Source organism: Psammomys obesus, unplaced genomic scaffold (assembly GCF_907164565.1).
Source record: "Psammomys obesus unplaced genomic scaffold, mPsaObe1.curated_primary_1811, whole genome shotgun sequence".
Taxonomy (NCBI): Eukaryota; Metazoa; Chordata; class Mammalia; order Rodentia; family Muridae; genus Psammomys; species Psammomys obesus.
Window position 1 is genome coordinate 3,805,557 of NW_026590062.1, and position 12,876 is coordinate 3,818,432.

The 12,876-nt window shown below is 52.7% G+C and overlaps 1 protein-coding gene across 1 annotated transcript in view; it reads left to right on the forward strand.

Annotated features, from left to right (window-relative positions):
- Window positions 1–12,876, forward strand: part of Myo1h (myosin IH) — a 38,461-nt gene that overhangs the window by 23,634 nt on the left and 1,951 nt on the right. The window contains exons 17-30 of the mRNA XM_055606091.1: window positions 890–995; window positions 2,008–2,125; window positions 4,103–4,216; window positions 5,578–5,654; window positions 6,662–6,730; window positions 8,158–8,242; window positions 8,941–9,100; window positions 9,805–9,888; window positions 10,502–10,595; window positions 10,718–10,773; window positions 11,538–11,673; window positions 11,865–11,935; window positions 12,058–12,155; window positions 12,763–12,862. Of these exons, the coding sequence (XP_055462066.1) occupies window positions 890–995; window positions 2,008–2,125; window positions 4,103–4,216; window positions 5,578–5,654; window positions 6,662–6,730; window positions 8,158–8,242; window positions 8,941–9,100; window positions 9,805–9,888; window positions 10,502–10,595; window positions 10,718–10,773; window positions 11,538–11,673; window positions 11,865–11,935; window positions 12,058–12,155; window positions 12,763–12,862 (1,368 nt within the window). The remainder of the gene's footprint in view (window positions 1–889; window positions 996–2,007; window positions 2,126–4,102; window positions 4,217–5,577; window positions 5,655–6,661; window positions 6,731–8,157; window positions 8,243–8,940; window positions 9,101–9,804; window positions 9,889–10,501; window positions 10,596–10,717; window positions 10,774–11,537; window positions 11,674–11,864; window positions 11,936–12,057; window positions 12,156–12,762; window positions 12,863–12,876) is intronic.

The window sequence follows — 12,876 nt, forward strand, 5'->3', positions numbered from 1 at the left end:
GTGTGTGTGTGTGTGTGTGTGTGTGTGTGTGTGTGTGTGTGTGTGTGAGTTCATTCCCTTGCAGACGTTCACTGAACACCTGCTGTGAAGGCAACTGTACTGGGCTGGGGGGTCCCTGCCCTCAAAGGGCTTACAGTCTGGGAGGTCGAGGGTGTGTGTAGGAAACCTACAGGAGAGGACAGAGGGAGCTGGACCCTGCGGCTGGCTCCATGAGATGAATCAGCCTGTGTGAATCAGCCTTCTGGCACTTTGACAAGATCCTTGAGGAAAACAACTTAAAAGCTGACTTGGTTCCTGGTTTTGGAGATGGCGCTCCATGGCCTCGTGTTGTGGGCCACAGAGTACCACAGCAGAGAAGGTGTATGGAGAGACTGGGGGAAAGGCACCTTTCAAAGCACAATCAAGTGACTTTCTTCCTCTCAGGAGGTCCCTCCTTTTAAAGAAGACATGCCCCTCCTAAAGAGCCCCCCCAAGAACCCACCACCCCCAGCGCTCACTCCATCAGCCATCCCTCTGTCAGTGAGGCCAGAGCCCTCCAACTCTGCAAAAGCTGCTGCCCTGGGGACCACGGATTCAGTACATGGGCCTTTAAGGGACATCTCAGACCCCAGGGGTAATGCTGTGGCTACACTCTAGAGCTAAGGGCCTGGCTGATGTTGAGCAGGGCCCTAGCACCTCATACACAGCGTGCTCATGAGCAACAGCCCAGCCTCTCTCTCCATGTTTCTCTGTGTTTTTACTTAGGAAAGTCTCCCTGTGCCCGAGAGGCCAGTGGCTCCTGTGGCAGAGAGCCCCAAAGCAGTGGAAACTGAACTTCCCCAACAGGAGCTGTCTCCAGAGTCCAGCCGGAAGCAGGGCCATCTACTCAGTGTGTTCTCTCACCACACAGGTTGGGACTCAGTTTAAGAACAGCCTGAGCAGCCTCCTGGAAATCCTCATCTCCAAGGAGCCCTCGTACATCCGCTGCATCAAACCCAATGAGCGGAAGGAGCCCAGTGAGTCCCCACCACTGAGCCCTGAGCGCGATGGAGGAGCAAAGAGAGGGGCCACGCTTAAGAACTTCAAAGCCACCACAGCCTCGACCTTGGACACAAACTCTTTTCCTTCTCTAACAACAGGGCCTGGGATGTGGCACAGTGGGTTAAGTGCTTGCCTCGCAAGCATGAGGATCTGAGTTCAAATCCCCAGCACCCACATAAAGCCAGACACAGTAATGCCAGTGCTCCTAGGGAGAGATGGGAGGCACAGACAGAATCCCTGGTTAGCGTGTGCCCTAGCAGGGTGTCCTGGTACACAACAGAAAACCTAGGAGAGCCTAGCTGAAGCTGGTGAGGACACACACACACACACACACACACTAAACCTTTAGAAAAAGGTTGGGCATGATGGCACACCTTTAATCCCAGCACTCAGGAGACAGAGCAAGGCCAGGGGGAAGAGGAGGAGTAAAAAGAAAAAAAAGAAACAGAGTAGAAAAGAAAAAAGAACACTAGCTGACAGACATATGGAGAGGGTTCCTTTGATGGTCCAGAGGAAGCACTGCTCAGAACCTGGCCATGCCTGGCAGGTGTCCAAGGTAACAGGAATCAAAGTGACACGAGACAGGAGAGTTCGCTGCAGCGGTGATAAGCTCCCAAAATGGGGTGTGACTAGGGTGCTCCCTAAGCTCTTCTGTGCTGTGGAAGAAAGTGAAGCAGACCCAGGCAGGTGAGCCCACCAGTCAGCAGGGTGACAGGACCTAGAGCGTGCTCTCCTGATAGAGCTAGCAACAGTCAGCCCTCAGACAACTCTCGCCACGTGAGGGTCCAGGCTGCGTCAACGGACCTCGGGATTGCTTATCAGGAGAAACGACTCTCCTATCAAATCCTTCCACCTGAGAAACACAGCTGAGGACTAGTAACAGGTTCCTGGGCTGAGGATCAGCCCGGAGCAGTATCCCCGAGCCTCGGTTTAAGTGGAGCATTAAACCGAGCATTTCCAGTCACTCTCCCTTCTGTTTCTCCAAAGGCAAGTTTGACGACTTCCTCATCAGCCATCAGATCAAATACTTGGGGCTGATGGAGCATCTGCGCGTGCGGCGGGCAGGCTTTGCCTACAGGCGCAAGTACGAGCATTTCCTGCAGAGGTGAGGCTGGCTTTGTTAAGCCTCAGTCTTGTTTGTTTCTTGAGACACAGTTTCTTTTGTGCATCCCTGGCTGTCCTAGACTCACTTTGTAGACCAGGCTGGCCTCAAACTCGGAGATCTGCCTGCCTCTGCCTCCCCAGTGCTGGAATTACAGGCATGCTCCACCATGCCAGGCTCTTAAAGCTGGCCTCCGGGAGACAGCGTGGCCAATTGGGTGGTCTTTCCTAGGGAGCTGAGATCAGATCTGAAGCACAAGGCCCGTGAAAGCACAAGACACTAACATGTGTCCTGCCAAGCCAGGGTCCAGTTTCCCATCTTCTGTTGAGCGCACTAAGCCCTAACTCAACTTCCTGCAGTGTGAGGGAGAGGCTGGGGTCTCATACCCACTGCCAGGCGGTTCACTGTCCATCCAGACCCCTAAGGGTTAACATCTCTGTCCTGGGCTGTGAAGGGCAGTGGGTGCAATGGTGAAGGTGTCAGGGAGGCACTGACTTTGAAACCCCAGGCTGGTCAAGATCCTCTGTAAGCCTCACAGATGTGATCTAGTCCTTTACCCACAGCAGGGATTAAAGTGGCGTCAGGTGTTTATGAAGGTTTAGTACCCAACCCAGGGCAGCTTCTTGGGGGATGGGCAACACATGACCGCCCTACATAGATGGCAAAGCACCCTTGGGTAAGCACCCCAAGGTGGCCATCCGATAAGTTGAAATGCTCACTTGTTGGTTGTTTCAGACCATTCTCTTCAGGTTAAGCACTGCAGGGAACCACGGAGCATTTCCTATCACCCTTCCCTTCGGTACCTCCATTGCCTGCGTCTGCCTGTTGTTAATGCTCACCTCGTCTGTTTCCTTAACCTGCTATCAGGTGGAGAAGTTGGGAGGCCACAGCTACTCCCTTGCGCCCTCAGCACATGCCTGATACTTGTCACCTGCCTCCACACACACTCACACCCACCTAAGGTTTCTGCCACGCCTCATCTCACGCCTTTGTTCAATTCCTACTGCATGCCAGCTGCCCCCTTCTCCCGCTGATATTGTGACTGTTCCCCGAGACGTCTTATGGGAAGGGCAGTACTTCCTTGTCCTAGAGAAGTCCAGGAAAGAGGGGAGAGCGCCAGGCTGCCTGCTGGTCGAGGTGTGCGGCACTCTAGCTGGGCTCCTAGGGTGCGTGCTGGGATCCAGTGGTAAAGCCAAAGCTACCCTGAGAGAAACCTTTTCTGGCTGGGTGTGGTGACTCTCGCCTTTAATCCCAGCACACAGAAGGAAGGCAGAGGCAGGCAGATCTCTGAGTTTGAGGCCAGCCTGGTCTACAGAGCAAGCTCTGACCCTGTCTGAAAAGAAAAAGAATATTGGGGAGGCTGGGCTGATGAAGTGGCTTGGGGGAGAAGGGGCTGCCCAAGTGTGAGGACCAGAGTTCTGATCCTCACCATGCACCCACATAAGTGCTAGGCCGGCCTGAGAGCCCACCTGTAACCCCAGCACTCAGGAGTCAGCCAGGACAAGCCAAATCAGTACACTGTGAGTTCAGTGAGAGCCCCTACCTCAGTGGACAGTGAAGAGCAGCTGAGAAAGACACCCGGCATCTGGCACACACGAGAGCACAGGCATGCACGCATGCGTGCACGTGTGCCCATGCCCTCTTGTACCCTCACACACACTCACATGAGTACCAAGCACGGTGCTTTTCACTCCTGGGGCACCTCTGTTGCCTGCCTGGCTGCCCCCCCTGGGCTGTTGTGAACAAGGCTATGGGGACAAAGGGTGCAGCTCTTGGATATCGACCTGGGAGTGGATGAGTCCCTTGGCCGAGTGCTGGGCAGTAGCTCTGCCGTGTGAACCACTGTCTCTCATTTCTCTCTCGCCCTGCTTGTATTGCTGAGTGGCTGGTACACAGGGGTCCAGGGGACCTCTGGGGGGGTGTGGAGGGCAGGGCAGGCTGTCCTGATGGCCTCTACATGTCCTTCTCTATTCCTGGCAGGTACAAGTCATTGTGCCCAGACACCTGGCCGCACTGGCACGGACCCCCCGGAGAGGGTGTGGAGCGGCTGATCAAGTATATTGGCTACCAACCTCAGGACTACAAGTTAGGAAAGTAAGTGGCCAGGAAAACCCTAGACCGTCTCTTCCCGACACTTGCCTGATCTCAGGCATGTTCAGCCTTTGACAGGGAGGTACAGTCACCTACAAAGTTCTCACTGAGAACTACTCAACTGAATTGAAAAAAAAAAAAAAAAAACAACAACTTAAAAATTCTCATTCACGGTTGTCCATGGCTGCAGGCAGGCTCAGAGTTGGCCTGATACTGCCTCATGGCTTTTTTGGAGACTTAGTCTGCACACCAATTCTCCTACTGAGTTTAACCATAGCTGGGTGGTTACAGTGAGACTCAATGGTCCCAAAGAAGCTGGGTGTTCTAAGCCTGGCTCCACTGCTGGACGGAGCCTCTGCCTAAGAAGAGGTGGCCAGGGTGGGGCCCTGCCTGTGCTGGCCTAGGGTCTCTCACTGCTCGAATGAGCACAGCCCCTCCCAGAGTGCAAATTGATCTTGCTTCATTCTCAGCATCCCATAATGGTGTTCTAGAACATTGGGTACCACGGTAGGGATGCAATATCCCAGAGCAGAGAGCTTCCCCATGCGTTGTTGAATGCTTTTGGGCATCAGTAGGATTAGCCAGAATGGCGTGGGCCTGTACTGTTAGTTATTTTAGTCAGGGGTAACATGGCTGCAAAGAACTGTGTTCAGGCCTCAAGGGGACCAGTTCACAGACATCAGGGCCTGCCTTTTCAGGGATCACTGCCTCCAGATCTACCTGCCAGCTCCGGCCTATGTGACCCCTGGACCAGCTGGTCTCTTTTGGCTTTATTAATCCATCTACATCCCTGAGAAGGCCACACAAATCTACCCTGTCCTATAACCCTGGAAATGGCATCACAGGGCACAGCACGCTACTGCCTGCTCAGCAGCTGCTCTGGAAGTCTCTAGTACAAGGCGCTGTGTAGTTGGCACAGCTGACGCCCCTTATTACCCTGCCTGAAGGCCCAGAGGTATAACTGTAAGCAACTTCCGGTCCCATGGTGGATCTGCTCCCTAGGGCTACCTAACAAGTCACAACAGCAGAAATGCATGGTCTCACTGCCCAGGGTCTGGGATAAAGACATGGGCAGGCCAGGCTCTACCTGAAGGCTCTTCAGCTAACTCCCGAAGCCCCAGGAGCCCTGGCCTTCCTTAGCTGGTAGCATCACGCTTGCCTGTTTGGTCCCTGTGTCCTTTCCTTGCTCTCACAGAGAACACTGAGCTGGATTCCCTCTTCCCCTACCTTAATCCCATCTTCAAAGATACCCCCTCCCCAAAAGGTCACATTCTGAAGTTCTGATAAGCGTGCATGGGGGCGGGACTCTACTCAACCATCATAGGGGCAACCGACCAGTCAAACAATTCTCTTTTTGCTTCCAGAACCAAAATATTCATTCGCTTCCCCAGAACCCTGTTTGCCACTGAAGATGCCTTTGAATTTAGTAAACATCAATTAGGTATGATATGCTTTTTGTCCCAACTTCAACAGGAATGAACACATTTAACCAGGAGGGGGGAAGAAAAACCATAAACATGGGTGCCTGACGTGTTAGAAGGCCTCACATAAGAACCAGGGATAAAGGTGTGGAGTGGTGAGATTATGATGGGATGCCTCTGAGCTGATGGGCTCCAAAGGCAGGCTTGGACAGTGACTTGTCCAGGGTGTTTCACTGAAGGAGACAGGCCCCTCAGCTCAGGCTTCACCACTTCTGATGGCTAGAGCTGTGCCCTCCAAGCCTGCAGCCAGGGTGTCCTTGTGAATGGCAAGTGGCAGCTATTGGGTGGGGGACCAGGTGCTGGGGTCCTTCCTCTCTGCCATGCACACGAAGTCCCTGACCAATGGCCGTATCCCCAGAACAAGCAGCTGCTGCTGCTCCCTCTTTCTGTTTAGGGAAGCTGGGGCACAGTAAACTGCCGAGTAATTCAGCTGGTTAGCAGCAGAGCCGGGGCTTGAACTTGTGCCTGTCTGGTTTCAAAGCCTGATGGTTGCACATGCTAGGCAAGCTCAGGACCACTAGCCACTCCTCCAGCATCCCATCATACCCCTGGCCACCCACGTGGCTGAGCAGCAGGCACTGGCTTGGCCAGGCTCTGGGGATTGAGCCAGCACCTCTTCCTCGAGTGTGTGTTCTTGCAGGGTCCTCTGTGAACTTGGCCTCTGGTGGGACCTGGGTCACTGCAGGGGTGTGATGAAGGCTAGAGCTGTGGAGTGTCCTGGGTTGTGCGGGCGGCCTGTGAGCTGGGCACTCTCACTCCACCTCTTTTCCTGGGGAAGGAAAGAGAACCAGGGCGTCTGGGAGCCAGGCCTAATGAAGCCAGTTGCTCCTGTCTCTCCAACACTGCCAGCTCCCCGAGAGAGGTTACACTGCAGGCTCTCCGCCCACTCTGGAGGTCGGTCCTGCTTCTGGACATCACCATCCAAGACACAGAAGCCAATTCACCAAAACCTTCGTTTTATTTTAAGTTTCAAGAATCCAAGCCGCATACAAAGGCTGCCTAGGAAGGAGAGAATTCGTGAGGAAGAGACAAGCAGGTAAGGCCTGGGCAGAAGTGTGACAAGCCCTTCCCCTCTCTGCCCACCCCATCCTTACACCTTTGCCTGGGGCTGCCTCGGGCCTCGTTCTGAGATCATTGCACAGGGCCCCACCCCTGTTCCATGCACAGGTTTTGCACGCCCATTTGCAAACAATGTATGTGGATCAGGTACATGCTCATGTGTGCTTGTGGAAGCTGGAGGTCCATGTTGGGTGTCTTCTATCCTCACCATATTTTTTGAGACAGGGAATCTCACTGAACACAGAACTGACTTGACCAGAATGGCTGTCGAGTCTCAGGGATCCTTCTGCCTCCTCCTCCATCCCCTCGCGAGGGGATATTGTGCATGTGCTGCGATGCCCAGTTTTTTGCCTGGGTACGAGGGATTCAAACTCAGGTCCTTGTGCTTGAAGAGTGAAACACTTTACTACTGAGCCATCTTCCCAGGCCCTAAGAGTAACTTCCTTTAAAGTTTTACACTTTAAAGGAAAGTGTACTCCTTTGGAATCACATTTTCAAGCAACATTCCCACGCATTTCTTAGACTTTCTGTTCAATTTTGTAATTCTTACACTTTATAGTTTTGCCATCTATGGATGTCACTAAACAGCATAATATGACTGGTGTTGCTATTTTGTGGCTAGATTTTTGTTCACCGAATTGTTTTTAAAATTCAACCAGAAGATGCCTATATTTATTTCTTTTCAAAGCTGCATATTTTTTTTTATGACAGAGATCAGTAAGACTGGTGTATTTCCAATCTATAGGTCATATAGTTGCCACACTTACTTAACTCTTCCATTGCTGCCTCAAACTTGCTTTAGGGAATATGTAAATGAATGGATTTAACTGTTACAATAAAACTTTATAGAAACAGGCAGCTGGTCTTCAGACCTCAGTTTTCCAGGCCCTAGGCACTGAGTGCTGGAATGTGTTATTTCCAATTGCCTGTTCTCCAAAAGAAACACTGTTGATCTGGGGAAGAAAGGGCATTTTGAAATCCCACAGAACCAAAAAAAAAAAAAAAAAAAAAAAAAAGAAAGAAAAATACTAATATACAGACACAAGCCAGGACCTACCTTGTCATGTCCCCATTTGTTTTATGAATCTTCCATCTTTGAATGTGGCAACTGGGAGTCAGCACTGGGTGACTGAGACAAACTAAGCGATGAGACTCGTTGCTGTGCTCCCCACAAAGACCTCAGAGGGTCCTGGAACCTCCGACCTCCACAAGGGTTCTCTCAGCCTTGCTGTCACCCTGGTGCGTGCAGGCTCTGAGAAGCGGGTGTGAAATGACGGCATGCACCTCTGGGAGCAGCAGAGCCCTCTGGTGGGCAGACACATGCTGATGGATCCTTCTGGAAAAAGCCTTGCATATTTCCGCATGGCTGTCCCACCTTCTAACAGCAGCAGTGGGCTCTTTCAGCCACTAAGTTAGAAGCCCACTGGCGTGGAGCCCTGGCTCGGAAGGAGATCAAGAGGAGGAAATGGGCGGTGCAGACCATACGGAGGTAACATCGCCACGGGGACCAGCGCTGCAGTGCGGTCATGGCCTTCGTGGGGGTTCTGGTTTTTTTTTTTTTTTAGGATGTGGGGGTGGGTGGGAAATGCGTTGTCTGTGCATGTGCAAATGTGAGTGCGTTCCAGAAAAGGGCACTGGCTCTCTGGAGCTGCAGTTAGAGGCGTTTGTGAGCTGTCAGCTGTGGGTGCTGGGATCTGAACTTGAGCCCTTGGGACTGAGCAGCAAGTGCTCTGAGCCATCTCTCCAGCTGTGGTTTTGTACAGAAAAGAGCTGCCCTCAGAGCACGCTGGGAATCCAGCTGTCTCTGCTCTGAATCCCGACTGTTAAGAGGTCTCAGCTCAGCTGAGCGTCCAGATCTTAGTCTTCCAGAGCCAGGCAGGGAAAGTCTCACAAATGGGGATCAGACGGGTTGTGGGGACTGCAGCCAATGAGGAGGCTAGGCCACTTCAGGGGGCCAGCGGTCATCGTTCTTCCCAGTGGAGACAAGCCTAGCCAGTGTGGCCAGCCTTGCTCTTCAGGGAAAGCCAAAGTCTGGCTTTTATGTAATGCTGCTAATTTTTTTTTAACTGTCAACTAACTCAAGCTAGTTAAACCAGAAAGTGTGCTGCTGGGGCAGGGGTGCCATGTTATCGGTTCCTGGCTTGTATGGCTGTGTAAATAAACCACCCTGTCAACTTTCCTCTTGAGGTTTGTCAAGGGCTTCATCAACCGTGACAAACCCTTGTGTCCTGACAATGAGGAGTTTGTGGTGCTTGTGAGGAAGAATTACATCTTGAATCTTCGCTACCATGTGCCAAAAAGTGTCCTGGACAAAAGCTGGCTAAGGCCTCCGGGCATCCTGGAAAACGTAAGTGGAGAGTGGGATGCTCATGTTGCAGGTGACGTGGGCACCGGGAGCTAAGAGATGCTTCTCAAAGTCTGTGTTTGCAAACACATATATGTAACCCAGGCTGACCTTGAACTTGGGCCCTTCCTGCCTCAGCATCCCAAGCACTGAGATTACAGGTATGTCAGAGCACCCTGAATGGTTTCCAACCAGGATGTAGCAGTCCTGAAGCTAAGTGACTGCTGTGGGTTCCACAAAGAATGTTCTACAGCAGTGGTTCTCAACTGTCCTAAGTCTGGGACCCTTCAATACAGTTCATGTTGTGGTGACCCCCCCCAACCATAAAATTGTTTTCATAAGTTAATTTTTCTGCTGTTATGAATCATAAGTATCAGATATGCAGGAGATAGGATATTCTTGTCCTATATCGCATGCAACAGTACCGCTCTTCTCTGGTGGTAGCTACTATAAGATGCCTCAGCAAACCTGAAGCCCTGCTGTGTACGACTCCTAGGCCCATTTCTGCAGCCTCCCTGCTAGAGGTTCTAATCTTATCCAAGTTAGCAACATCTAGTTCAGGAGTGCTGACCTGCTGGAGGGGGACCAGAAGGCTGGTTGCCTCGAGTGTTAAGATGCTGATATCCTGCCTTAAAGCTGCCGGGTGGGTCATCACAGCCCGAGGCAGGGAGGGAGGCAGCTGAGAAAGAAGTGTGCTCTCCACACAGGCTTCTGATCTGCTTAGGAAGATGTGCATGCGGAACCTTGTTCGGAAATACTGCCGTGGAGTCACAGCTGAGAGGAGAGCCATGGTAGGAGAGAGGACATGTGGCACCAGCGTGGTATGGGGGCCCAGTCCTACGGTCACATTAGCCCTAAGTTGACTTGTACCATCCTCTGATGAGCCAAGGGTCACACTGTTCCCATGACTTGTAGAGGGGTTGAACATCAGCTGCTGTAGTCAGTTACCACAGGGACAGAATCCAGGCAGTCCCTGCACTGTGGGAGGCAAGCGCCCCTGTGCTGAGGATTCCTACCTGGAATCTTTTCTGTGAGGGGCTCCAGGGTCCACCTTTGAGGCATTCAGGGCCGAATGCCCTGTTGTTCCTCTGCTCTATTGCTATGGCAAGAGGCGGTCACAGACATGTAAACATCAACGCCACGGCTGTGCCCCAATAAGCTTTACCTATAAACACAAGCAGCAGGCTGCAAGCTGCCGCTGGGCTGGAGCTGCAGAGCTCTGATTTAGGAGAGGTGCTCCCTGAAGCCCTGAAACCTCTACCACAGGAAACCAGTGTGAGTAAGGCACCCACAGAAGTACCAGCCTGTTCTCCACCAGTGTAAGCTATAGGGTCTTTGTAACGAAGCTCCTGTCTGAAAACAGCCCAGGACCGCAGGCTCCATGCTCTGAATTGTCATTACCAGATGCAGCAAAAGGTGGTCACCAGTGACATATTTAAGGGGAAGAAGGCAGGCTACACAGAGAGCTTAAACCAACCCTTTGCCAGCAGCCGGTTGGGTAAGTGCGCTTTCTGGCAAGTCATGGGAGGGCCAGCAGAGGCTTCAGCAGGGAGGACCACAGGCGACAGATCTTCCTCACAGGGCTGGTGACAACACCTGCTGTTCTGGTTCCTTTCCTAGATGATGGCGACATCAATCCCAAAGTGCTTCAACTGCTCGGCACTGAGAAAATCCAGGTACAACAATGTGTGGCTTCCACCACACCCTGTATTCTGTCTTAGGCCAAGGCGTGTTTTCCCTGTGTGTATGGTGCCTAAACACAGGGATGCAGCTGGGTTTGCTGGGGCTCCCCACTGCTACTCTGGGCATTAAGATTACCAGGTGGTGTTTGCCAACAGAGGGCTGCTGCCATTCCTGCATTGTCATTCCCCAAACCATCTTGGTTTGTTTTGCTACGAAACTGAGATCTAGCCAGGACCTTTATCATCAGTGAGGGGCAGTGGACTGGTGACCCCAGTCAGTACTGAGAGTGGCCTCTCAATACAGCGGCCAGGAGGTCAGTCCTAGGCGGGTCACTGCTCTTATTCATATGTGGCTTGTGGGGTGGCTGAGGGATGGGCGAGGCCCTAGCTTGTGTGCTTGCTGGCTACCCTCGCCTGCTTGGTTCGGCAGAAAGCAGCAGGAGAGAATGGAGATTCCCCTGTGACTAGAACCTAGGAACCATGCATGCTATCGTCTGTGCCAGTCTCTTAGAGCAGCCCTGGGAGGCTGAAGCCACAGCCTCAGTTTCCTCAGGGGGCCAAGCAGTAAAAGAGAACTCCGAAAGGCAATCTTGGGCAGGGCATAAGGTAACAATGCAAAAGCCTTTCCACAAAAGCTGAGTCAGACCAAGCACCTGACCCCTAAGGAGGCACAACAGGATTTCAAGCAGAGAGGCTCTGTCCGCTGCAGCCCCTGGTGAGTTAGCCTTCCCCTCCTGGTGACACTAGCCACCTTGCAGTATGGTGCCCCGGTCATCAAGTACGACAGGAAAGGCTTCAAGGCACGGCAGCGCCAACTCCTCCTCACTCCAAGAGCGGCATATGTGGTGGAGTTTTCCAAGATCAAGCAGAAGATAGAGTACTCGGCGCTGAGGGGTAAGGGCTGGGCAGCCTCAATGGACGCCTCTCTCTTCTGGGCCCCTCAGCGAGCCTTGGAGCCCAGCCCACTCCCATGCACACACTGTGTCTCCCTGTTGCATGGGTGCTAGGTATCCAAACTCAGACCCTCATGCCATCTCCCCAGGCCCTGTCTTCCTTATTAATGCCCAAGTCTGCATCTGTCTTAGGCGTCTCCACCAGCAGCCTGAGCGACGGAATCCTGGTCCTTCATGTTTCACCGGCGGACAAACAGCAAAAGGTAACTACGGCTTCCAGCCTCTGCGGATTGGTCCAGCCCCAATGGCTGGCTTCCCCGGGCTGAGCACTGCATAACCTCCACACTAGGCCACTCATCCTGAACCCACTGCCACACCTCCACAGGGGGACGTCATCCTGCAGTGTGAGCACATATTTGAGGTGACCACTAAACTTGCCATGCTGACGAGGAAGGAGCACGCCGTCCAGGTTGTTCAAGGAAGGTAGGAGCCCCACCTGGCTCCTGCAAAGGGATTGGGGGGAGGGTCCTCCAGTAGGAACTGAGAGGCACCAGAGATGTTCCAGGGAGACAGACCCATTACCATTCCCCCAGTGTGCTCAGCGGGCATGGGTCCACCGGTGCTGCTGGATGGCTCTTGAGAAGTCCAGATGCAGGGCTACAGATGTGGATGGACTGGCCAGCAGAAGGGCTCCTTTCTTTCAGGGGCACCGAGATAAGGGAACTCTCAATTTTCTCAGTTGCACTGGAACACCACCTCAGGTGTTCCATTCCAGAGCAGGGCAAGTGAGCTCAGGCTACCCAGAATGGCTGAGGTGAGGCTGGCAGAGACTGTGTGGATGCTTGCTTTCTGCCCGGTGGCCATAGCCACCCAGCTCTATGTTCATACAGTTCCTGCTCCAGGCAGCGGCTCCCAGACAGAGGACTGTTCTCAGCCCCCAGCTTACACTCTTAATGGGTGAATTCACAGGTGTTCTTACTCTTCAGTCATAAGCTGCCATAGCTTCCCAAGGGAAGTATGTGCTCCCAAGGGAGTTTCTTTCACAGGCAGAAAAGCAAGTCCGTAACTTTATTACTCTCTGTATTTTAAGTTTACAGTTTTACATCGGTCCTGGGAAAGAAGGCACAATAGTTTTTCAGAGTGGAGCGGAAGACCAAGTCTATAAGGATAAAAATGGACAGTTAACAGTGGTGAGTGGCAGCGT